This window comes from Rousettus aegyptiacus, unplaced genomic scaffold, assembly GCF_014176215.1.
Source record: "Rousettus aegyptiacus isolate mRouAeg1 unplaced genomic scaffold, mRouAeg1.p scaffold_m13_p_1, whole genome shotgun sequence".
NCBI lineage: Eukaryota > Metazoa > Chordata > Mammalia > Chiroptera > Pteropodidae > Rousettus > Rousettus aegyptiacus.
In genome coordinates, this window is record NW_023416284.1 from 32,953,491 (window position 1) to 32,980,969 (window position 27,479).

Consider the following 27,479-nt stretch of genomic DNA (forward strand, 5'->3'; position numbering starts at 1 on the left):
TCAGTAGAAGGGGGAACTTTCTAATAATCAGTGATGGCCAGTGATGGTGTAGGATCTTCCTATCCTTAGAAATATGTAAGTCGTGTGGCCAGCTGTCTTGGATCCTGCCCAGAACTTTTGAGGCCACTTCTAGCACCAAGTTTCTGTGAAGCAGATTTCAAGGACAGTGTTTTCTACTGGGATCACTAGTCACCTTTTCTACTAGTCTCACCTGTCACCTTTATTTCCTCTTGCCATGAACCGTGGTTGTAGAGATTAGCAGCTCTGTGACTAGAATGCTGAAATCATGGAAACATTCAGTTTATGGCCATGCCGCCCTGAACAAGCCCGATCCCATCTGATCTCAGAAGCTAAGTGGGGTCAGGCCTACTGATTGAATGTCTCACCTTGGTGAGAATCACTGAGAGCATCCAAGTTAGCACTTGGATGGGAGACCACCTAGGAAGGCCAGGTGCTGTAGGCTTTAAAAGAAATTAAATAAATAAATAAAAGAATACATTCAGTCAGTGGTAGAGGTCCATACTGTACTTCAAAGGGACCCAACAAATGACACTTCTTTTTTCCACATCCAAATTCTAAACCAATTGAGAGATGAGATAAAAGAGGAAAACATATGGAATCCTGAGGTCATCATTATTCCTAATTAAGGCCCAGATTGATTCCATGGACACAATGGGTTTCCTGAAACGGAACCCCATACTTCGACAGACTGACAATACCCTGTCACAGGCGCTCCGGTCCCCACAGGCCTTCCCATATGATAGCATAGCCTGCTCCCACAGAACTTAGAGCCTAGAACAGAAAGTGCGCTTTCGGCTGGCATCTGGCTCCCAGAAGGGAGGAAGCAGGCAGCATCTGAGGCTCACATGCCCATTTCCTTTATTGAAGCCTATTCAGAGCGGCCACTTCACTTCCCGGGAAAAGAGGGAGGAAAGGGGTACAAAGTAGCCTAGACCGTTGCTCCGGGGGCCTCCTTCCACATGAAAGGAAGCACTGAGAGCGAGAAGTGAGTACCCTTGTCAAGAGCAGGCTTCTGCATCGCACTCTTCATTTGTTTGCTTAATTCCCTCATGGACTGTGGGGTCCTTGAAGCAGAGATGCTCCCAGCCCCCAGCACAGGGCCTCACGCACAGTAAGTGCCCAGGAAAGGGAGGAATGAATGGAACTCCCATCTTCTAATACCAGTGGTTTCCTGAAGGAGCACCTTCCAGGGCAGAGAAGGATGCCTTTTCCTCTCACTTTATCCTCCTCCTGACACCCGAGATCCTACCTTTATCATGTTTTCTAAGTCCTCTCACTTTTCTGTACCATGGCAGATCAGACGAGGGGTGAGCTGTTGCCAGATGATTCGGGAAATGTTTTTTCCCAGGCCATGCTGTTCCTCCTCCCTGCCCGGGCCAGGCCCTGGCTGTGAACAGGTGAAGGAACCTGTACATGCTGTGTGGGAAGGGCTAGCCCCCAGCCCTGGTCCTGCTGCCCCATCTGAGGAGAGACATGCCTGCCTTACCACCTTGGTGAGAATCACTGAGAGCAGCCTTGTAAAGTCACGTGGGAAAATAAAAAGTGCTTTGTGGATGTGAAGCAGTGGAATCTATAGGCACGTGTTAGTGAAGATGCATGGCAAGGAAGTGGTAAACGATGATCCAGACCCCCTCCCCCCCCCCCCCCGCCGCGACTGACAGAGTACCTCTCTAGGCACTCATTGGTTGTGTGCTAGATGTTTACTTGTGTGGTAAAATTGAAAAGTGTGTCTTAAGTCTGGGTGCTAGAGTCCTAGGCTGGCCCACAAAACCTGTATAACTCATCACATAATCAATCGTATTTACCAAGTATCTATTAAATTCTAGGTATATGCTAGACAAACGTTCAATCTGTTATCTCAATTCTTTACAATAAACCATCAACGGAAAATTGTCTTTCCTTTTACCGGTAAAGAAACTGAGATTTACTGAGATCGAATTACTTGCCCAAGGTCACACAGCTAGTGAATGCTGGAGCCTGCCTACAGTCAGGGCTCAGAGTTCCACGCTGCATCTCAGCACTGTCACTCTTGAGAGGGTACGGTTGCTGTGAGCCTGCAGGGATGGAGAGAGATGTGGAGTTGGGAGGGAATGCAGATCTTCACTCAAGAGCATTTGTAAAGTCAGCTTGTTCACCATCACTTGCCTTCAGGCCACCCTTTCTCTGAGAAAGAAGCATGGCCAACCCACTTCCTGCTCTCTCTGAGCTCCAGAGCAAGATCGGTGCTGGCCTAGAAATGCCAGTCTTGTCTTTAGAGATTCTGGATGAATGAATCAAGCAGGATCCTCACAGTCTAAGGCTTGAGGTTCTCTAGAGTGCTGTCTCCAGCACTGGAAGCCCCAGGCTCTAGGCCACTGGTTCAGTGGGGTTAATAAGCCAGCAATGCCTGACTCTTTGCAGGAGCTGAAAATTGGGATTTTTAAGAAATGTTTCACTCTAACAAAGGGTCTGCCATTTGTAGTTGCTGAGTGAGGATTTAATAAATGTATGAAGAAACTTGAAAAATTTAGATACTGGGATGAGCAGTTTAGATATTAAACGTGTGAAGATTCTATTACTGTCATTTTGGCCATTTCCTACTTCTACAGATTTTCTGGACAGGGGACTAAGAGAACAATAGACTTAAGGTTCCAAATAGAGGAGAAAAACTAAGCAGCAGGAATTAGACTTGGTAGAGAACGATCAAGATGCTCTTCACCTTTGGGATTTGTTGCTGCTCTGTAATGGGGGTCTGTCTCTGGGGATCTATAGCAGTATTTCTCCTGGGCTGAGATTCTGCCTCTGCCAGAATCATCTTTTGAGGAACTGGTTTGGGTTGTATCATCTACTTTCCAGTGCCAGCTCCTTTTACCTAGCTGGTCTGTTTCACTCTGCTCCTCTCTGTATGCCAGCTCTGTCTTTCCAGAACTAATGGAAATCAAGGTCGTTAGTATCTGGTGAGTTTTATTGGGTGCCAGGCAGGCACTACCGTAAGTCTTTAACCTCCATCTTCTCACCAGTCTTCACAATAGAAGAGGGATGTCATCAGGCCACCACAGTGTCATACCACCTGTCTCACCACTATTCTCACTTCAGCTCTGTCTTCTTCCTCACCCTATTAACCTGCAATTAAAGGGAGATTAGTCTCTCCCTTCTCTGTGTTCCAGTTGTACCTATACATAGCCCTTGAATAGCACACGCTGGCAGCATTGTGATCATTGGCCCATATGTATATCCTCCATTCGTCTATTTAATTCATTTGTTGAGTACCTTCTGTGTGTTATCTATTGCATCCATTGCAGTTGGAGGTCCTTTCAAGCAAGATATCATGCCTTCTTCTTGCCTGTTGTACGCCTCAGCATACAGCACTGTGCCTCAGGAAATGTTTGCTAAGAGAAGGACTCCACATGATGTCTAGCCCTAGAACAATCTTTTCAGTCCTTCCAACCCCAAACATTGTGATTTCCGTGCTTAACTCTCAGTGATCCCCCTTAATTCTCAGGAATCCAAGCTTCAGTTAACTCCACAGAACCATTAATGTCAACATCATTCATTATGATCTGTGAGTGTTCATTTATTCGTTCAGGTATTGAGTACTCAGTGAACATCAGGCTCTGTACTGGGAGCTAGAGCCACAGAGATGAATAAGACACACACATACAATCCATGACCTCAAGGAGATCATCAGACTAGATGGAGAGATGGTGAATCAAGGTCAGAGCAGGTTAAGTACCGTACGTGCAGTTCATTGAGAGCACCTCTGGGTGAGGGAGGTTTTAGGAGGAGGTAAGATCAGGGAAAGCAGTTTAGAGAAGGTTATATTTGAGCTGAGCCTGAAAAAGTAGAATTTGGACCTGGGGAAGTAGGTAGAAAATTGTTCTCCATGAGTAAAGGCACAGAAGTGAGAGGGTATGTTTTAGGGCAACACAAAAATTATTTAGATAATTACTTTGCCAGGGTGAGACCAGGGAGACCATCATTACCATGGACCTATCACTATGTTTTTATTTCTTTCTCCTTCCTCATGCCTAAAAGAGTTTTGCAGGGTTATAACCCAAAAGCCTTTGTCCCCTAAAGAACAAGGGTAAGAGAACCTTGTGTGGATTGATGCCCTGTCCGGGCAGTCACATAGGGTTCCCGGTCTTTCACCCCACCACCCCCCAAAAATGCACATACGGGAGCCCTCTATGTATAGGTCCCTGTGCCTGTCAGCCGTGTGCTGGGAAGGAGCCTAGAGAGGCTGCCCATGAGAGTCTAGAAGATGTAGACACTACAGGTGGCTGCCTCACTCCACCGGTGGGAGGAGGCCAGCAAGGCAGCTTAGTCACATCATTTCATCTGTTGAGGCAATATCTATTTGTAGGTTTGGAACCCATAAAAGGACCAGGCATCTCTATCACGGAAAGGGAGCAAGTGCCGTGGTGAAGGGGTCTGCTCATCCCTCATTCCTCTTTGCTAGACCCATTCTCGGACTCAAGGTCCACTGCGCCGTTGGCGGTTTAGTTTTTAATGCCAAAAATCCAGTTTAACCCGTACAATTCCTTTTGCTCACATGCTTTTGTGTGTTCACGGTGTGTGTGTGTGCATGCATTTGTGCACACACACACACATACACTTACCTCTATAGTCTTAGCAGGTCTTGTGAGTTGGTTATAGATTAAATAAAACTCCCAACTGAAAAATGCTAAGGCATATAGGTCCCTTCCTGTCCAACGTTGTCAGATGTGCTCTGAAATGACTGTTTTCATCATCTATTCTGAGCCATAACTGCCCAGAAATAGCTTTAGCAGGAAAGTGCTTTTGTTAGACTAGCTGTAAATTATATTTCAACGTCTGATGTTGTTTTCTTAAAAAAATAAATAAATAAGTAAATGAAAGTCTAAAATTAATGACTGCTGGGGTTTGCTTTGCTTGTGTGTGCTGCTACAGATTTGGCTTCTTGCAGATGGAATTTCAGATCTGTTTACACTTCTGTGTTAGCTTTTGGGGGGGTAAGCAGTTGAGAGATCCGGGAGGACAAATTTACAAAGTCGAACTTATTATAAGCATCAGTGAGGCTCACTTCTCTCTCCTCCTGCCCTCTCCCTCCCTCTTTTCCACCTTGCCCTCATTTTGTTAGTTGTGGTTTTATCTGCTCCACCTCCAGGTTCAAAGGCAACTGATTCTTGCAGATGTTATGACAAGGTCACATATCCAGTTTCACAAGCAGATGTTCATTCAGCCCCATTTCACCAGCACTTTGTCATGCAGTGAGAGCAAACCTTGTGGGAACAGATTGGAGCAACACAAAGGATGGGGCATTAAAAATTTTCTAGAGAACCTGATCACTCTTATGTGCTCAGGAAGAGGGGCCGAGGGTAGGGAGGATGGCAAGGAGAGAAATCTGCAGAGCAGAATTTCATGAGGTTTTTTTTTTTTTTTTTTTTTTTTTTTGGTTTATTCAAAGATTATTATGTGTTGGATACAGTAAATCATCTATACACCCACATCCAGGAGGTAAATCTTCAAAACTCTAAGCGTGGGCAGTTCTACATTTAACAGCTGCCATACAGTAGCTATTTTGTTCTGCACTTAGAGACCCTTATCTGTGCATTTGTTTTAAGTTATCGTCAACTCTCCTTTTGTTCTTCTATTGCTGTTCTCCTGGTCCTCATTACTATTACAAGAATAGCAAAAAAACCTGAGTTGCCGAGTTATTTACACTGACACCACGAGTTAGAATGATAGGCACTGTCATCTTAGCTGTTGACTCAGTCTCTACTCTGAGGGTGTTGCCTATAATGGATTTAGCTCCTTTTGCCTTTTCCTAGGTCTCATATGCCCGTCCAAGCTCTGCCTCAATCAGGGATGCTAACCTCTACGTTAGCGGCCTTCCCAAAACGATGACCCAAAAGGAATTGGAGCAGCTTTTCTCGCAATATGGCCGTATCATCACCTCACGAATCCTGGTTGATCAAGTCACAGGTTAAGTGTTTCTTTGTCATTTCTTTTCCTTGTGTCTTAGTGTCACCAGCCAGTGATTTGTGACCCATAGGAGCATAGGGGTAATGGTTGCTTAGGATAAAGGATATAGGTCACGAGTAGACAGATTTTTTACATTAAGAGAAAGACTCCTCAGTCAAAGGCCCAAATTTAAAATGGGCCATCTCAGGAGGCAGGAGATCTCCATTCTTGGAACTGTTCCAGCAGCAGCTACACTACTTGGGAGGGTTGTGAAAAGGACTCAGGTATCAAGGTTGAGAGTGGGTCTCTGTGACCTTCAAAGTCTCTTCCAACCCTTAACCAGGAACATCACATTCGTGTGTGAAAAGAATCTGTGTGTATAACCCTAGCTCCAAAGATAGAATTATAGAGTTGAAGGATCCTCAGACTGCCTCATTTTACATGTGAGGAAACAGAGGTCCAAAGTAGAGAATCTGACTTGCGTTCAGCCATTTAGTAGCAGTGTAGAAATATGAACCCGGGACCTGGTATTGCACTATTTTGTCCACAATAATGAAAGGCAACCACCACTCTCAGTAAGAAATGTAAGGCACCCTAGGTTGCATTTTTAATGACAAAATGCTTTCACCTACTTCTGACTTGATCTCCATTTAACTACCCACTCCCCACCCCCACCCCCAGGAGCAGTTCAGCATGTGCTTATTATTTGATTCATGCAACAAACCCTCACTGAAGCCAGCTATGCCCCACTGTGTAGAGAGACATAGGGACCAGGGATGGAGAAACGGTCCCACCTTACAGGGTTCCAATGTGATGAGTACCTGCTAGAGGCTGTGCAGTACACTGTGAGAGCTCAGGAGAAGGCATGCTGTACCTGGTTGGGATTGCTGGGAAGGCTCCACCAAGGATGTGATGTTTGAACAGGGTTTTGGAGGATGACTTGCCGTAATCTGGCAAGAAGGAGGGATAGAGCATTCTCGGCGGATAGGATGTATCTTATGGCATAGGTTATTAGGGTATAGTTCAAGGTATGGAGTCAAGGAAGAACACAATCTGTCCAAGAAATATCTGGCAGTTCAGCATGGCCGACGTGAGGCTTAACAGGGAACTTAGGGGCAGATCGTCATGGACATTAAATGCCACTTTAGAAAGTCTGGACTTTAACTGTATGTACCATGGAGCCATGGAAGGGTTTCGTGGGTTTCGTTTGTTATTCTGAGTTTGGAGTTGGGGGCAGTAAGGAACGGGTACCATGCACAAGGCAAAAAATTGAAAAGGTACAGAAAAGGTATAGAAGGTATTTTTAAAGGATGTAATGTGGTAAGAGTTTGCTTTTCAAATAGATTAATTAATTGCTAGGTCTGGAGGACCCACTGGAGGACTAGAAACGTGACAGTAGATGATCAGTTACAGCACCTAAAGGGAGACAAGGACCAAGCAGGGCTAGAAGGGACAGATGTGATAGATGCCTGTATTTTGTGGGTGATAGTCGCCTATCCAGAGCCACAACAGCAGAAATGCAGGCGGATTCATTTTGACGAGTAAGAGAGATTCGAGGAGCCAGGCTCAGCCCTGGCCCCACTGATGGGCTGACTCCCCACAGAATGTCCATGGGGCTCAGCCCATCTCTTCCTGGAGATGTTTACCAGTTTGGCTTGTTCACTCTTGATGAAGGCTCTTTCTCTTTCCTCAGGAGTGTCCAGAGGGGTGGGATTCATCCGCTTTGATAAGAGGATCGAGGCAGAAGAAGCCATCAAAGGGCTGAACAGCCAGAAGCCCAGCGGTGCTACAGAACCGATTACTGTGAAGTTTGCCAACAACCCCAGCCAGAAGTCCAGCCAGGCCCTGCTGTCCCAGCTCTACCAGTCCCCCAACCGGCGCTACCCTGGCCCACTTCACCACCAGGCTCAGAGGTTCAGGTAGGCATGCCCACACACTTGCTACATGGGTCCAGAGCTGGTCAAGGACCAGGGAAATCCACAGCCCTGAAGGATCAGGCAAGGATAAGAACCTCTGCACTCAGGATCACTGTGCAAACAACGAACTACCCGCCCCCGGCCTCAGTTTTCACTCCCATAAAATAAGATAATTAGAGCCGAGGCTCTTCCAACCCCCCTTCTACCTTATCACCATGACTGTAGTTAAGCTTCAGATTCTTTGGTTGAAATAAAATTTCTGCATTTAACCAAATAAGATGGTTCACTTTTCAACAAGAGTTAATCACAAATGTGACCAGCAGCTTCGACTTAAGTCTAAGGCAGTGGCTTGAATAAAGTCAAAGAAAAGAGTCAGGAGGCAGGTCCTTGCCAAAGAGAATGGGTTGGCCTGTCCTCCTCTTTCTTCTGCAGGTGACTGCTAGGTTAGGGACACAGGGGTATGCACTTTTGGATTAACTTTACTTTGACTATTAAGTTATCAGACTGTGGGGAGACAAGGAGGAGGATTTTGTCGGAGCCTTATTAGTGTCCCTTCAGGTACCCAACCCTTCAGGAAGCTCCTGAGGCAGTGGAGTTTCTCCTTTTTCCTGGGTCACTTCCAAAAGACAGCTTTCTCTCCATGAAGGCAGTCTGACCTTAACTGGACTCCATCATGCAAGTGATAAGAATATTCTTGACCTACCCATAATAATTCTAAATAATTATTTCATTCCACCCATGTCCCAACTTCCCTTTCATGAAAGGGTTCTTCTTCTTTTCAAACATCACATGGGAAGATAGTCAGCCCTTCCATCTGGCCACAATAAGAAGAAAAAACAGCCTCCATCGCATCCTCCCATGCCCTATGAATTGAAACGGTTAACGATTTCATGAAGAGTCCAAGTCGTCTAATTTTTATTTTGTGTGAGAGCACATGCAGTATTTATGTAAAAAGCCTTTCCAACAGGCTTCTAATGGTGGAAACTATGGTTACTACTTCCCCATGGCGTGGATAACTTGTCCCCAAGTAAGGTACTAAGCTTGAGGGAGATTATAACATAATGGTGGTTTGCTGGGAGGTGCTTTCAGGTTGTAAATAGTACGCTAATTTTTTAAAATCTTAACCCCCAAACTCCCCCCACCCCCTAAAGATGTGTATGGTAAGAAGAGTTAGTTAACGTAGCTAGGCTAAGAGAAAAGACTCATCTGGCGTGCGCGGTGTGTGTGCGCAGACTGTTAATCTGGAGCAGAGACCTTTATTCACAAGTTTAATTATAATAAAATGCGGAACAATTTAAGAGGCCGCCTCTTTGTAACAGTTCTACGCACAGTATAAAATAAAATACACACGAATGTTCTGAGAGGTGGGGGCAGTGGGATTAATTCGAACCTTGAAAGAAAGGGAGATTCATCAGACACTTGCTTTAAACTCTATCATTGACCTGAACATGAATTACTTGTAACAGGAGGCAGGGAAGGGGGGAACTACTGGCGGATAGACTCCTAAGCATTGGGGAAAGTTGTCGAGCTTTTCTTCTTTGAAAATGGAGCATTCTTATTAATAGTTCCATTGAGCGATCTTGCCATCTGTGAGGCATTAACCCAGAGACCCTCCTTCTCTTTGCAGGCTGGACAATTTGCTTAATATGGCCTATGGCGTAAAGAGGTAATTAAAACTCCACAGATTGCCAGATGTCCGTGTTGGCACAGACTGGGGCTAGAATTTTTTTTTTTTTAATTCACTAACTTTACTTTTTTTTTTTTTAATTCTTCCTTTTTCTTCCACCAGCATGTCAAATTCTTAATTTTAATTTCAGACCTCAGTTGGTTTTGTTTCTTTTAGGGCACACAAAGTGTGTTTGTGTGTTTCACTTTTTCTTTTATTTGCAGGTGGGCTTCTCCTATGGTTCAGGTGCCACAGCTACCAAGCTCTTGATAATCTGGTCCTCCGAGCGGCTCCCCCTGAGTGGGAAGGCTCTGACTCTGCCAGCCGATTTTGCAAACTTGCAGAGCAACTGTTTTGCATTAGCAATGCCAAGATTCAGTTAAGAGGGCAGATTCCAGCAAATCAAAATTAGAACATTTTGCTAATCATGGTTGACAATCTTATGATTGTCAGTGTAGAAATTAGATTTTGGACTACCAGCCCTGGCCAAAGCTTGAACAAATGCGTGGATGACCTTCTACCTTGTGCTTCCCTGCCTCCACCCAGTGCTTTTCAGGGCACAGCCTGAGAATGAAGTGTATCTGTGTGCACCTCAACCAGGGGGGTTTTTTTGTTACAGGTTTTAACAGTTATTATAAATCCTCCCTTGATTATCTTTGTATGTGTGTTTTAAACTTGCTGTTTCGTTCACTTAAAAGCCTGTTTGTCAAGTCAGGGGTTCAGATAGAGTCAAGGCTTTTGGGGCTCTCTGAATGTAGTCACAAGGGTCCAAACCTAGTCTCAAAGCTGAATCTCAGAAGTTGAGTACATTATGTCACTGTGTCCGGGAGATTCCCAAATGTGCTTTTGATAAGCTCCACTGAGTTGGTAGAAACATAGCATCTTCATCATCCTGCTCGGTAGAGCTGCAAACTTTAATTCCCCTTCCTACAGTCAAGGCAGGAGACATGGTCTTTAATAGTTGCACCCCCTGTATGAGGCAGTTCTTTTACCCCTTGGCCATGCATGGTAAGTACCCCGACCCTGGAAAAAGGCACACAGTGGAGGAAGTAACTTGACTGCAGACTCCACTATCAGAGCAGCAGCCTCTCAAATCTCCATTCCAGTACCAGGGAGGGAATTATCTCCACGTGTCTAGCCCACCGATTGCCTGCCCCCATGCATTTTACATCTTTCCCAGCTCTGTTTCCCTACCCTTGCCCCTCCCCAACTTTAGTGAAGTAGCACCAAATGTTATGAAGAGAGAGATGCTTATACGTAGGTGAGGCCAGGGAAGACTCAGCAGCTGCACGTGTGCCGCCACCTCCTCTAGCGTCCCCCACACAGTAAACGTCACTACTTGATAAGAGCATTCATTCTCTTTTCCTATTAAAAACCAGATTTGGGCCCAGAATCCTTCCTACCAAAGTGCTCCAGGTAACCATTACCAGCTAGAATTAAAACCTCTTTGCTGACCCTGACTTTGGCCTTAACACAAATACTTAACTGTTCTCTACCTATAAACTGAAAGGGTCAGTTCACCCGGAGGAGAAAAGGTTGAGAAAACAGTCTTCAGAAATAATGCACATAACAATTAAACATGGATTTTTCCTTTTAAGTATCTGTACAATGATGTTTTTTGGTTTGTCTTGTTATTTGTTTTTAAGCAAGAGAGGAGGTTGACTTAGGGAATAATACAAAAAAAAAAAAAAGATAATGTTGATTGAGTTGTTATGTTTAGCATATCTTAAGCAGCCATTTGATTATCTAAATTCTAGATACAGAACTTTTCTTTCATAGGACTTTCAAATCTCTAGGAATATTTGCATATTTTTTAACAGCCCTAGATGATACTTTACCCCATTCTTTTCCTCAGTTTTTGCTTCTTCTCCTCCTATCTCCACTTCAGGGGAAAAAAAAAAAAATGAAAAGCAAGAAACTAGTCAATGTACAGGATCAAAATCCCTATATAAGTTTAATATAAAAGAAAATGTTAACAAATATTTTTCTGCTGTAGACACTGACAACCTAATTGTTTCATCCGATGCATCCATCATGAATCACACATGGATATATTTTAACAGACAGTGAATAGAATCTGAAGGGTTGTTTTTCTTTTCAAGATTACATAAAAACTGAGATTTTGAAGCCAAATACAAAAGTAGTTGTAATAGGGCAAATAACAGTTTTCTGCCTTTCCAATGTACAGTGATTCAAGATACATAAATGTACAAACCACTTGAAATCTTGCTTCTGTGATGCTTAGAAATGAATTCCAGATAATATAGCATCAAGGAGTGACACATATTTATTATTATTACTTGGAGGTTTTTTTTTTTGAAACTCTTGAATAAATGCTAAATTAAACATGAGCCACCCATCTGATTAACAAGACATGCCTGTTCATTCTCACGTTGTCTCCAACCTCAATAATATCAAGAGATCTTTAACAACCATTAAGAGAAGGGACTGCAAAGATGGTAGACTTGAGCACTTTGACGGCCATCCCCTAATCTGCCTTAAAAAATAAAATTTCCCAAGCATTGGCATCCACCAATGTTATTCACTTATCCAATCAGTAAACATTTTTTGAGTGTTTTCTTCGTATCACTATGTCCGTGACGTTCCCATTTGTGGTCCACTGAATAAATAAATAGAGCAACAGAATGAAAGAAATGGAGCCCTTTTCCCCTAAAGCTCACTGTCTATTGTGAGGAGGGAGGATAATGGTCAGGGTGGGATACCCTTTGAAAATATACCGTGATAGAACTATGATAGAGCCTTGTTTTGCGAGTTCCTTGTGGTTTTTAGGAATTGACCTAGGCCTTTCTCTTGGCATATAAGTGCCTTAGCCAGTCTAGCCATTCCCATCAGAGGAAATACCACAGACATTAGTTTTTGCATTTTGTTTTTTAAACCCTGAAGACTCTCCTGCAAACACTCACTCAGCCCTCTGCCCCGTGTCTGTGTCTGTGCATCTCTGTGTTATCCTTGGTCAGACTGATGTCTGGACCAGTCCCCCCTTCTGCTTGTCCCCCCAGGTTCTCCCCAATCACCATTGACGGGATGACAAGCCTTGTGGGAATGAACATCCCTGGTCACACAGGAACAGGCTGGTGTATCTTCGTCTACAACCTGTCCCCTGATTCCGATGAGAGTGTCCTCTGGCAGCTCTTCGGCCCCTTTGGGGCAGTGAACAACGTCAAGGTCATCCGCGACTTCAATACCAACAAGTGCAAGGGATTCGGCTTTGTCACCATGACCAACTATGACGAGGCCGCCATGGCCATCGCCAGCCTCAACGGGTACCGCCTGGGAGACCGAGTGTTGCAAGTATCCTTTAAAACCAACAAAGCCCACAAATCCTGAATATCCCATCCTCAATTATTAAAATATATATATAAATATATACGAACAAAACACACGCGTGCACACACACACATGCATACACACACACAAAAGAGAGAGAAACAAACTTTTCAAGGCTTATATTCAACCATGGACTTTATAAGCCAGTGTTGCCTAAGTATTAAAACATTGGGTTATCCTGAGGTGTACCAGGAAAGGATTTTATAATGCTTAGAAAAAAAAGAAAAAAAAATATCTTTGATGCATTGAATGTTCTTTCATAGCTGTCGTTGTTGAATATAATATACATAGATAGCGATGTGCAGGGATTTTTACCCAGCCAGCTAACTTTACTACCTTCCTTGAAGGTGGGTCTTTTTAAGATGACCATTCGCTCATTTGAAGAAGAAAAACAAAAAACAAAAAAAAATAATAAAAATAAAACAATTTTTACAAAGTAACGGTATTCAAAGAAAGAAAAAAGATTCTTCTTTTTTTGTCAAAATGTTGATCCAATCAGATCGATAAAAAACCCCCACGCAAATTAAAGAGGAATAATAAAAATTGCAAAAATGAAAAAAAACTTTTGCAAATTTTTTTATTTTTCCTTTTTTCTTTTATATCATGTGAACTAAAACAGTCTTCTGTTAGGGGATGGGGGCCAGGGGGATACCTGATGACATTAACAATTTAATAACATTAACATTGTTGCCAAAGAGGTGGTCTCTTTGCTGAAAATGGGTTTCAAGAAAAATCTATTTTTATAAAATATAAAGAATTTTTACAAGAGAATCTGGATTTGAGAAAAAAAATATTTTGACTGGCTAATTTAGGGGAAATTGACAACTTTGTCGCGTTCATACTGCACTGGTAACTTTTTAGAGATCAAGATGTGTGTTTTAAACTGGATTCGTAGACTGTTTTTTGAAGGATGGGCTATAAACAGATGATCTTCATATCTTTTCATAGCATGTAATAATAATAATAAAATTATTAATTACTAGGGGAAAGGAGTGTTCGTTCTACCCAGGGTACCACAGTTCCCCACAGTCAAAACCCAAAAGCAAGGAGATGAGTTGAAAGACAGTTTTTCTTTAAGTCATCAGTATGGGATGTCAGCAGAACAAAAATTTAAAAGATTAATTTTCCTTTTGATCTAAAACTTCCTTAGTTTGAGCAGTAGGTGCTACGAAATTATTTACATATCTTAGTATCATAGTTAAATGTAATGTGTTTAGGAGAGGAAAACAAAAGATACATTTGCTTTCAATTCATTAAGGAATTTTCAAATTCACTTTGTAGCCCATGCTGATAGAATTGGGCTGTGTTGGTACATTTGAAACACTGTTTATGTTGCTTGAAACACTTATTTATTTAATCGCTGATGTGATGATGCCTATGGCCGAGATCAAATATAGCTAGATTGGCTAGACTACTTATTTGTTTACTTAAACTATGGGAAGAAGCATATTATTGTGTCATTCTGTTGTGTGTGTATGTGTATATACAATATAAATATATATATATAAAGTTATTTTTTCTTTGGGTTAATTTATTATAAGTTGTAACACTTGGCTAGTTTTGTTTGTATATGTCTTAAAATGTTTTCTTATGATATTTAAGTGACAGTTAAAGAGGTATCAAGGTAACTTGTGTAGAACTATTGTTTGATATATTGTCATGTTTGTTGTGAATATTTTTTCTTACTGCACAGTAGAAAAATAAAAACAACTGGGTCTTTATTTTAATGTAATTCAGATTGGTGAAAACAAAACAGAGCTAAGGGAACAAAATGACTGAGGGAGCATTCTCCCACGTCCAGTGCACTGAGCATTTCAGTATGTTTGTGCTTTGTACGGTTATATATTTAAAACAAAAACAAAACAAAAAATACAAGGGTTCATGCTCTTCCCTGGGTAATAGAAACAGTTACTCGCTATGCATAATCTAGTTGATAGTTAAATTTGCTATTGCTTTTCTTGTCTTGTTATATAAAATCTTTTCAATACAAGTTTAGTCTTAATGGTAATAAAACGTTATGGTTATTTATAACTTGTGCTTATTTTGTGCGTTTTTTCCCATGCTGAACCCACTAAGTGCATGTAGACAGAACTGTTGTTTTCACACTGAAGAGGCAAACTTTGTAGTAGTCGTCGTAGTGTAGACAGGTAACGAAAACCAAGGCTGCATCATAGACTCCTCCTTTAAATTTTTTTTCTGTTTTTTTCCTCTTTTTGGTTTTGAAAAAAAAATAAAAAAAGAAACACCAGATTTCAGTTCAGAGAACACTCATTCAACATTCAGGGAAACCTTTTTACGTCATCTGCTATGAATGAATGCAGTTTGCTGGCAAAGTTTTTGATGCATTTGCTAGGCATTAGTGGGAAAGGCATGCCAAAATCTCTTCTCTATAATGTGTTCACACTTGGGGGGAAAAAAAAGGAAAAAAAATCTTAGGACCAGGCAGTTGTATACTTTAGTTATAATGAATGACTTCATGTTAACCTTGCTAGTTTAGATAATTTCTGAGGGAAAGTGTTGTAAATGTTTTTTTCCCATAATTCTGTTGTGTTTGAATTATTTGTACTTTATCTGTCCAGACAATAAATGAAAGTGTGTAGAATGGATTTGAGCTTCCCAGATTTTTAAATGTGTTCATTCAAACTTTTTTCTGTAGCACTTTCAGATTCCCCCAATATTTTTTATCATTAAACAAACAAACAAACAAGAAGGTAGAGTAAAATTTTGTTTTGCTAAGTTGTAAAGTCAACTCAGTATTCAAAAGTCATTGCCCTATTTCCATGCTACTAAAAGAGTTGTCTCCAACCAGCAGCATCAGCACCATCTGAGAGTTGTTAAAAGGCAGAATCTCAGGCAGAATGTGAATTTATACTTAATCAGAACCCCAGGTGAATTACTGGTACTTCAGAGTGTGAGGAACACTGCCCTAGCTGATAACAAGCTGGCACATTTGGCATTATGTTTGGCATCATGATACATTAGTGCCTCTTATTCATTTATAAGCATACTTGTGACTTGTTCCAAAGAAAGTCACCATTTTCGGAGCATCAGTTGTGTGGTGTCCTCTACATGCTCTCACTTTGTTCATCAGCAGTCTAGGAGAAGTAGACAGCACTATCCTCATTTCACAGATGATAATACTGAGGCTCAATGAGATTAAGTAACTTGAAATAGCTAGCAAGTTTCCAGCTGGCATTCGAATCTGAGGCTGAGGCTATGGCACAGCATCTCAGCATGAGAGGCAAAGCTTGAGTAATATTAAGGAAACAGACCATTTGTACTGAAAGTGACAGCTAAACAAGAAAGGTCACATTTTATTCTAGCACTCATTTTTGCTTAGAAGCAGCATATTTGGACTTTCTTACCTTTGAATAGGAACTCTAGCCAAGGATTTATTCATAGTATAAAGAACATGGTTTAAGTTCAACCTAAGGGGGAAAACTGCCTAAGGTATCATGAAGTCATAGTGAAATATGCCCTGAACTTTAAAGATGAGTTTTTTAGTGATTTCCTGATAGGATCATTCATTGATGATCTACTGTCTGTCTTTCATTTTCATTTTCTCACTAATTGAAAATTCATAATACTCCATAAAACATCATTATCCATAAACTGACACTTGAAGCGGAAATACCCCCGATGAGGCAAATGAAGGTATAGTCAGATTCTCTTCCATTTCTCATTAGCCCCCTTTTTATTATTATATTAAATTACCTCAATGATTGGGATAATTAAATTCAGGGCAAAGAATGGGATTTAATTAACCAAGCTAAATATTAAATCTCCAAGTGAGCCTGAATTTCATATAGTTGAACTTACAGGTTTTTATTTTAGCTTTATCTTGCAGACAAGCCTGTATGTTGCTTTTCTGAAGAAAACTGAGCATCCAAACTAGTAGTTGCCCCCAGGAATAGCAGAGCTTCACAAACATGCATAGCGGGTCTAAAAATAATGCTACCAAACCTATAATAGTTACCACCAATTATCACCACCCCTGATCCTTAAAGGTGTCATTTTAGTGCACTTAAGTGAATGGAGACATTATTTTGGAATATGAGAAGTTGGAAGAATCTTACAAGTTCAATGAAGTTCATTCCCTGGCCTCCAACAGATCTATTGTGAAAATTTCAGAAAAATCTATAAGATTTAAATATTTTTAAATAGGTCTTAAAAATATCTATAGAAAGACAGGCTGCTTATATTATGTTGGCAACACTCCCCAACATCAGCACAACATGTCTGCCTAACATCTAATAAAATCTTCATCTGGCTGCAGGTGTAAGCCTGTTACATTAGATCTCCAGGTAAATACTATATAGTTTCTGTAGGTGTTTGTGAGAAAGATCTAACAAATCACAAGAATGCAGAGGTGATTAAATTTATTTTAGGTCCTCTGTACATTATGTTTGTTTGGATGAAAAATTGCATGCCAGAAAAGGTTAAAGGCATTTACTTGGTGTTATTTCCGTCAAGGTGATAGGAAGGGAAGAGTACAAAAGCCACATGCCTGTGTCTAACCATCTTGCATCATCACCAGCAGCATCAAAAACACTCACATCTATTACCAAAGATCAAACACCAACCAAATGATGGTTACAGACAGAAATTTTTATCAACTCGGGTTCTGTTTAAATTTCTTTCAACAATATCAATCATTATTTGTTCATTTGTAAATAAAACATTTAAACCCTAAAGAACAACATTTAAAAGTACATTTGAAATTCACAAAATCTTGGGCCTCTACTCAGTTGGTATTTGAGACTGGCTACATTGTTAAAATTTGGTATTTAATTGCTTTTTGTCATAGATGATTCAGGAACTTTCAGTTCTTGTTGTTTGCCCTTACTTTCTGTTGATAACTACACATGTGTTCCTTAACAGACTTAAATGTGCAAACACACAGAGGCAACCATTTGTATAATTGAATAGAAAATGGCGTTTTTTACTTCACCTGCAAATTTGAAAATCATACCTGACAAGATAGCATTAACAGCAAGAATGTGTTTTCTAAATGGAAAAGTCATTAAAATCTAAATTTGAGGCCACTCTGCCTGGATTTATTCCACATCCTTAGCAAAAGCTTACGGAACACAGCTGTATAATATCCTTACACCCTTCACTGCCTTTGTTCTACCTGGAAAAGAAAATAGAAAAGGAAATTACATTTTATTTTCTATGAGCTAAAATCAAGTTTTAATATTGTCCAAAAATGACACGTACCGTTCCTTTATCTTATTAGTTTTTTGGCATATTAGGTAATAAGATAATTTCTCATGGTACAGTATTTATGTAAGAATCATATTTCTCTCTGTACAGATCACTTACAGAAGTGTCTGTTAACAGGAGAGAATGATGCATAATCGGCACTTAAGATTAAAATAGACCTGAGAACATAAAAGTGTTCCTTCAATTAAAGGAATAGCATTTCTCCAGTCTCATCTTTTTTGTTTCCACAGGAGAATGAGAACTGGCTTAAAATCACCCAACCCCAGGTTAATTACTAGAAGCCTTTGCAATACAAGTCTAGCTTAATATGCTAGTGGTTCAAATGCAAAATGGACTCACAAGCCGCTCCAGGATGCCATGTAATTATTTTAAACAGTTTCCAGCAAAGTTCTTGAGGTTTAAGAAATTTTTTCTAGAAAGAGCAGTAGCATTTATTAAGTCTTTTCAAATATGCTAGGCACGCTACAAGCATTTAGTCCCTCTGCCAAGTCAGTGAGGGGTATCCTTTCACACTGAGCAAAAAGAGACTCAGATTTGGTAGCTTGTGCAAGTGAGTAGGTGGTGAAAACAGAACTCAAACCCAGGCCTGTCTGACCTCAAAGCCCCCAGTTTTACCACCCTGGCTATAATTATCTCATGATTAGAGCCAAAAGAATTACCAAGAAGTCCTCACCTCAATTAAAGGTAGAGATGAGTCCAGTTATATAAGGAACATGGTAAATTACATTAATGCAAAGTGTCTGGAGCTAAACCCTCCCCAAATCTTTAATGGAAAAACAGTTCCATAACATTGGTTTATAAGCAAATTGAAAAAAAAAAAAAAAACCTAAAAAGATTTTAAACACTGTTGCTCAGCAGTGTTTGAAAATGAAATTATTTGTTGACAAATCTATTTAAACCACCAAAAGTCATCAAGGTAGGAAAGAGCTGAGTATAGGACCTGAAGATAAGAATGTTTAAAAGCTACCTGGGCTGCCCTTGGAGCTGGCCCCATGGGTCTCCATAAAAGATGAAGGCTTTGTGTAAACCAGTATCACCTTGGTGACAGTTCCTTTCACTGTGTTGCCTCCGAGTGCTCAGAACAAACCAGAGAGACACGTAGTATAATCCCCATTTTACATCTGATAGAAGTTTGTACTGTACATAGCAGAATTAGAATTTATCCCCACATCATCTGGCTCCAATCCAAGGTTTCTCCAGTAAACCACACTGATGGCCCTTCAATGTGATACCCCCGCTTGTTGAACACCCACCTACCTGTGAGATAAGGCAGGGTTGGGGTGGAGGAACCAGCCTAAGACTTGTCTACACTAGAATCCTTTCTCTGAACATCTGCCATATGCCAGGCACCAAGCTAAGGACAACAATAAATAAATATATTCAGCTTTTTTTTCCTTCCACCTATTTTCTGCATGATAGAAATGCCCCCCCCCCCAAAAATAGGAATGAAAATTTACAGTTTTGTTACAAAGAGAAGAATTCTAAAACAATGATTTAGCTACACCATGTTGTTTCTATGCTGGAAAGAGAATTACTGAAAATTTTGAAATCCTGTGGGGAATGAAAGGAGTATTCTGGGGCCCAGAAAGAAAAGATAATGTGGCCTGGTGGAAAGAGGACACACTGGTGATGGACAGTTCTGGGTCTGGATCCCTGGGCCAAGTGTTTAATGTCTCTGGGATTCCTGATCAGAGGAAGGAATAGAGATAAAATATGTCATGTTCCTGGCACTGGATGAAGAATAATAGGAATTAAACAGTAGCCAGAAAGAATTCCCAGAGCTAAAGAGCTTGGGCGGGGCCCTCTGGCAGGGGAGGTGGGTTTGGTAGTTTCTCTTGGTGTAAGGAAAGGAAAAACTTCTAAGTGCGGACGGAGGAAGTTGTCAGGATACGTGTGGCAATAAGCTCTTGGAAATCTCATTTGCCTCGTGGAACTTGAGCTGCTTTTGAAATACAATAGTAACTGCAGGCACGCGCTAACAGACACTCTGATTGCCCCTCAGCAATCAGAGACCCCATTGTCCCTCATCTGATGGCAGGGTACTAGAGTGACTCAAGCCATCCCACCTCCTCCCTGTGATTCTTCAGTGATGCTCCCTCTACCAGTGGTCCGATTCTCCCTGAACAAACAGTTCCAATTCCAGAGAGAAAGAGCATGTTGGTCCTGGTTTGTCAGGTTTGCAGGTTGCTAGCACCAGTTCTTCATACAGACCAACCTGGTCAAAATAGCGAAAGCCAAGACTGGAGTCATGTGCTATACAACATGGTCTGCTGGCAAATAATGGCTTGGGGAGTTACCGTAAGGACAGGGCTTAGGGTAGGGCAGGCAGCCTCAACAGCCTGTGCAGTAGAGTGGCGAGTGGCTAGGCAAGGGGGAGCTGAGTCAGGCCTTCCTGGAGTTGGTGAAGAGGTGGAGGCAGGTGCCAAGGAGCTTAGGTAGGCAGCAGTGCGAGGACAGCAGAGGAATGAGAGAGAAAGGATTGGACACTCAGGCTGAGGCAGGAGACTTCTTTAAGGAAACAGGGTACCAGAAGGCTTTTGAGCAGGGAGGTGAGGCTTCTTCATTCATAAACGAATACCCAGAACAAGAATGACATCCCCAAACTCTACTCCTTCTGGCACAAGAAAAAATCATAAGTTCTGTCTCGCCCAAGATGGGAAACAGCTCCAGTTAGACCATTTGTAAAGGGCGGCCCTCCCTGCTTGCCACACAATCAGCCTTGTCATTGCCAAGGAATTAGCAATGGAAAGTTCAACCTCCTCATTTGACTCCTTGGGAGAAAAGGGGCTTTGGGTTGTTTAGCCACCACCCCATCTCACGCAACTACCTCATTACCCTATTTCACAAACATTAAGACTCCTCTCCTTAGAATGTCCTTCCCTCCTCCTCCAGGCCCCATTTTGCTCAAAGTACACACATGCACCATCCCTGTGGCTAATCCTACTCGTTCAGCTCATGATTCACTGCCTCCTGCGAACCTTCCAAGACCCCAGACCAGGTTAGGGATTCCTAGACAATCCCACATCCCTCTGCTTTCCTGTATCACAGCACACTTCACACACCACATTTGTGCTACTGCATGCATGCCTCCATGGGGACTGAGGAATCAGACACAGTGCCTGCCTTGCACGAGCTCAAAGGTAAGCAGGCCATTAAAGGGCAAGATGAAAGCTAGAGGGTGTTTGAGGAGCCCAGAGAAAAGAGCAGTCAATTCTAACTTTTGCAGGGTGGGATAAAGTTGAGGTGTAACAAGAAAGGCATCCTAGAGATGTTTAGGAATCAGCTGTATCTTAAAAGATGAATCAAACTTGTAGAGATAGGCACTGCTGCAAGGTCAGGAGCATCACACCGAGAACCATGCAAGTGATTCGAGACCAAGAGTCAGACTCCTCAGGTCTTCCCCCAACTTACTGTGTGACCTTGGGCAACTCACTGCACCTCACTGGGCCTCAGTTTCCCAGAAGTTAAAGGAAGGTGTTAGACTAGATGGTCTCTGATGGTCTCGTTCTTATTTACTTCTAGACTCTTATCTTGCCTTATATTTTTCACTGAGTCAGCAAATATTGATTGACTACCTACCACCATCATGCAGCATGATGAGGACTCAATGAGGAGACAAAAGAAATGTTTGTATACAGCTAGGGGTGAGTGCTGTCAAGGTCAAGTGCAGGCTTGTTCTAACAGCGAGTAACAAAGACACCTGCCCAGGTGAAGACGAGGAATACCTACCTTGATACCGTGCCATTTGAACTGAGATCCGAAGTATGAGGCAGCTGTGTCTCAGCCGAAGAAGAGGAGGAATAGCATGTGCAAAAAGCCAGAGGCAGAGAGGAGTGAGGCTCAGCTGAAGGCAGCCCAGTGTTTCAACAGCAGGGGTGGGAACGGGGCTGAGACGGGAGTGATAGCTGGGACCTGATCACCAATGGCCTTGCAAGCCATAGGCAGGATTTGATCTTTACCTTAAGAGTAGTGGAAAGGACCTATATTCCAGCCAATGAATCATCTTCTCAGCCTCAGTTCACTCACTTATAAAATAGGGATGATAAAGTACCCACTTTATAAGGTATCAAGAGGAACAAATGCATTAATACCTGTTAAGTGCTTCAAACACAACTTGACATATAGTAATATCTATATAAATGTTTGGTATTATTACTATCTTTATTATTCATCTAGCTAATTTCTACGCATTCCTTGAAATTCAGCATGGATACAGTCTCTTCTGGAGTTCCTTCCCTGACCTCCCAGACCAGATTATGCACCACTCCTCTGAGCCCCAAAGGCCTCATACTTCCTTCTCTCACCCTGCAGGGTAATTTGTTGTCTGCTCCTATCCTTTGCTCCTATCTGCCTTCGCTCCTAAACTGTGAACTCATCAAGGGAAAGGACTGTGCCCTATTCATCAGCACAAGGCTGAGCACAAAAAGAATATTGGTGAAGGTACTCGGCTACAGTAAGCTGAATAATGGCCCCTCTGAAGATGTCCATGTCCTAATCTCTAGACCTTGAGAATATATTACTTTAAATGGTAAAAGGAATTGCACAAATGTGATTCAGTTAAGGATCTCAAGATGGGGAAATTATCCTGGATTATCCAGGTGATCACAGGGTCCTTATAAGAGCGAGGCAGGAGGATCAGTTAGTAGTAGATGTAATCATGGAAACAAAAGTTTGTGGTGATGTGAGGAAGGGCCAAGGAATGCAGGCACCTTCTAGAAGCTGAAAAAGGTAAGGAAATGGATTCTCCCCTGAAGCCTCCAGAGAGAACACAGCCCTGCCCACACCTTGACTTTAGACTTCCGACTTCTAAAACTGTAAGAGAATAAATCTGTGTTGTTTTATGCCACTAAATTTGTGAAAGGTTGCTACAGCAGCAATAGGAAATTAATGTACCAACCAAACATGAAGCAGGAGTTAGGAAGAATAGTTGTGGGGAGAAACTAATGCTGAAGCCAGGTCACCCCTGAACCTCAGCATCAATGAGAGCAAGGGTTGTGTTCATGATGGCCCGTCTACTCACCATGCCTGTATACCCTCATCCAACTGGGCCCTCCAGAAGGAAGATATCACCACCACATTAACTTCATCCCTGGGCTCTCACAACTTATGAGTCGAGAAGCAGAAAAAGAGGTTGGAATAGAACATAGAGTAATGGGGGAAAAAAAAAAAAAAAACACTGACCCAGGATACCTGGGTTCAAGTTCCAGCTCTGGTGATTTTGAACAAATGATATACTTCAAATCGGCTCCTTCTCTGTGTTCCAAGTCCCACTCCCTCCAACCAATCAATTACCAAACTGTCGATTTTACCCCTGAAAACTTCTAATTTATTCCCGTCTCCCCCTCCTCACAGCTGCTATCCTTGAATCTTACCGTCTCATTCAGAGACTATTAACTGGATACTTTGTATGGATGTAGATTCTGGCACTAACCTCATAGGAAACCGCCCCTTCTAAATGTCCCCTAGGCCAGAATAATCTGCCTAAAACACTAGTCTGACCAAATTCCTCCCCTCCCTAAAATCCCATCTGTGGAGTTCTTTCTCCCAGGTGATAAGGTCCAAACACCTTAACATGACCTCCAAGGTCCTACAGCATCCAGGCTCTGATGCCTAACTAGCCTCACCCCTCTCCCTGCCTCAAAACTTGGGGTACAGTTATGCAAAACTACTAACTGTTCCCCAAATACAACACAGTGTTTGTCACACAAACCTACCATATTCTTCTCTTCCTTCTTAACAGAACTCTGATTTGATTAGGGCAACAAAATGTCTAACTACAAAACATCTTTCAGTTTCCCGTATAGGTAGAAGTGGCCACATCACGCATCTCTGGCCAAGGAGCTATAATAAGGCCCTGGTGACGCTTCCCCCTTGCAGTGCTAATACGATGTTGCCATGTTGCAAACAGGTGCCATGTTGCAAACATGACAGCAACAGCCAAAATACATGGATGGCGGATTAGAAATGCGGTGCCTAGGTCCTCAATGGCACCTCTAAGCTACCACAGCAGCTCTGGGGTGTCTCCTCTGGACTTCTTATTACTTGGGAAAAACACACTCCTTACTGCAGAGCTTGCCAACCAAGGAACACAATCTTGTTAATGTGCTCATTCTATTTCCACAAACCTCTGGGCAGCCGAGTGGGATCCTGGGCTGTGAAATCAAGGCATTCATAACTGGCCCCAAACAGCCTTTCCCTCTACCCTATTGAGAAAAAAAAATTTTTTTATATATTTATGTTACTACATGAAAAAGTTAGGCAACTTCACCTCACTGGTTTAAGTTTATTACTTTTTTCCCCTTGCCCACTGACTATGCAATGGTCCCCCTCCACACACACACACACACACACACACACACACACACACACACACAGTTTGACCACGTTGATGAGGCCCGTGTTAGTCTTTAGATCTATGCCAGATGTCCAAAGCCCCCTCTAGATGCCTGCTGCCCCCACTGCTAAGAGTTCCACCCCAACCTTTCTCCAGATAGTCATTGCTGTATCACTGCCTCATTAGTCTGCCATGCATCTCAGGAGACCCTTGGTCTATCCATCCAGAGATACTGATCTATCTTTGACCCCTAATGCTCCCCAGGTTCTCAATTCCTGCCCCACTGATTAGAAGAATTCAACATCCTTGCTCACCTCCAGATCTCCAGGGCTCATTTCTACTCTCTCATTTTCCTTCTTACTCTCAGTCTGTCTCCTCCCTTTCTCTAATCCCACTTGGCCAGAGAATGAACGATCCTAGCAGAATTGCTTGGATCCCTAATGATTTAGTAAAATTATTTTTTTATTTGCCAGGTCCTAGTTAGAGTGGGCTAAGAACAACTTTATATAATGCTTACAACTAGTGCTTCTTGTCTTGGAGCCTGTTCGCTAGCTTGGTCCTCTGTGTCAGACTCCCTGCTCACGCACAGTGGTGTCTTTCTCTCTCTGTACCTTCTCGTCCTCATTGTAACCTGGCTTCCAATGCCCCCTATCCCCACGACCTCAATGACCATTCAATCTGCTTATGTATGTCTGAACTTCAAATATGAACAACCCTAGTTCTATACCTGGGGATGTAAGCTAGACACCAGAAGAGCATGGAATGTATGTAGCGTCCTAAGCTCCTGCCATAGAACCAATGATGAAACTCTCTAAGCCTCAGTTTCCCCCTTTGTAAATGCAGGAGCAGGACTACCTGATCTCAGCTTCATTGATCTGACACCTGAAGAACCCCATGGGCAGGCTTGAGGCCCCAGAATACGTTAGAACCAGTCTAGGACCCAGGGAGGGGTAGATATGATGGGGAAAGGAAGTTTTCAATCAGGTGCTGAGCTTTCAATGCCAAAAAATTTCCCACAAACAAACCCACCCCAGCAAAGGAAGCTACTGTCGGCTGACAGACAGCAGAAAAGAAGGCGGGCATGAGGCCTCATTAATCTGGCAAATGTGGGATCAGTTGCAGATACCCCCAGCCCACCCACTTCTCACCATCTGCTGCTGCCGCCGCTGAGCCGAAGGCATGCGGCTCTGGTGGGAGTCCAGCCTGAAGCCAGCAGAAGAGCCTGGACTCTAGACTACCGGGCAGTCTCAGCAACAGAGACCTGCGTGTTCCTTCAAGGCCAGGCTCAGGCCCCGAATATGTCTCCCAACCCTCATCCCCACCCTCAGTGCAATGTCACAACCCTCCACAAGCTCTGCTTTGGAAGCAACTGAGGGAGTCGCCCCAGCACCCTGAACAAATATTAACCAAAAAAACAACTAACTGCATTGATTGAGCAACCACCATGTGCCAGACACATATCTCATTTACTCTCTTAACTTTCACCAAGACTCTGTCCAAAACTAACCTGTTATAATTCTTGATTTCAGTATGAACACAGGTGATCTTTCCACTATCCTGGCTTCTCAATTCCTCACCCTCTGCTTCTCCTTCCACCTCATTTCTCCCTCCCTGCTCATATCTTAGGCCCTAATTCCTTAATTTCAATTTCAAACATCCCTTTGTCAACACCTGCTGCCCATCCCACTTCCTTTAGTACTTGGACTCAAAATAACCCATCAACCCTCTAGGGCCTTCGACTCACTTTTTACTGGCCCTTCCTCCCCCCACACCCACAGGTGTTCACTTCCATTTCTATCTAGTTTATCTTCCATGCTCTCACATCTAATCCTGCCCTCGCTACATTTTCATTTTCCTTGCCCTTTCTTTATTTTATTGTACTCTTGGCTCAACCTAAGTTCTCCAGCTACTCTGTGCCTGCACCTTCACAGCTGAACCTGGCAAGAGAAAAATACATTCTAATGTTGACCAGGTTCCCTAAATTTGTGACCACTAGCCTCACGTGGGCCCTGCAACCGCCTGAAGGTCATACTGTATTTCACTAGTTCTTCACTCTCTCTCTCCCGGGTGACATTTTCCTGTTTTCTCTTTCTTCAGACCACCAGTACCTCCTCCCCATCTTCATTCTCAACCGAAGACTCTGCTTCCTATTTCTACCTTTCTTGCCATCTCAGTTTCTTCCTTATCTTTTTGACCTCTAAATGGTGGAGGCTGAGTCTTTGGACCTTTTCTCTAACTAGGTTCACTCGCAGAATCACTCCTCTCTGGCTGTGGCTTTTAATATAATTAATGCTTTGATGACTCCCAAATGTATTTCCAGGCAAGATCTCTCCCCTGAACACTGGAGACGTATGTAACTGTTGCCAGGTTGACATCTCCACCTGACTGTCTGAAGGGTATCTCAAATTTAACATGACAAGCATCAGTTCCTTTGTACCCTCCCACCCACCCAACCTGCTCTCTTCCCCGTTTCAGCAAACGGCAGCACCATCCTTCCTTTCAAGACACCGCCCCGTCTCTCAAGCCAAAGTGAGTTAAGGGAAGTGACACCTAACTCCATTTATTTTTCTTGTACCCTGTAGAGAGTCTCCCTATCATGCAGAGATGTGTGTCTGTTCTGTTCACTATCATAACCTCAGCTCTTGAAAGAACGGCCTTTAGTATGTGTTTAATAAATATTTGTTAAATAAATGAATAATTAAATTAGTTGTATAACTTGGTACCAAGTCATTCATCCATCTGTTTATTCAATAAATAAAATACAGTAGGACCTTGAACAACACAGGTTTGAACTGCATGGGTCTACATATATGAAGGGTTTTGTTTGTTTGTTTGTTTTTTGGTAAATATACAGTCAGCACTTCACATCCCTGGGTTTCAATCCACATATTCAACCAATGCCAGATCGACAATGAAAAAACTATTTTCGATTACAGTTGGGAATGTGAATGTGAGGGCTGACAGTATGTATTGTTCTATAGTATTTCATACAAAGGACTCGAATGAACATTTATGGATTTGGGTATCTGCAGGGGTCTTAGAACCA

At 42.4% G+C, this 27,479-nt stretch overlaps 1 protein-coding gene across 11 annotated transcripts in view; it reads left to right on the forward strand.

Annotated features, from left to right (window-relative positions):
- Positions 1–15,492, forward strand: part of ELAVL4 (ELAV like RNA binding protein 4) — a 139,075-nt gene extending 123,583 nt beyond the window's left edge. For 7 of the 11 annotated variants that reach the window (XM_016120426.2, XM_016120422.2, XM_016120427.2 and 4 more), the window contains 4 exons: positions 5,811–5,964; positions 7,637–7,862; positions 9,487–9,525; positions 12,504–15,477. In XM_016120426.2, coding sequence (XP_015975912.2) covers positions 5,811–5,964; positions 7,637–7,862; positions 9,487–9,525; positions 12,504–12,873 — 789 coding nt within the window. In that variant the 3' untranslated portion in view covers positions 12,874–15,477. Of the gene's footprint in view, positions 1–5,810; positions 5,965–7,636; positions 7,863–9,486; positions 9,526–12,503 lie in introns of all 11 variants that reach the window. The other 4 variants (XM_016120428.2, XM_016120433.2, XM_016120430.2 and 1 more) reach the window with 2 other exon arrangements.
- Positions 15,493–27,479: the final 11,987 nt, after the last annotated feature.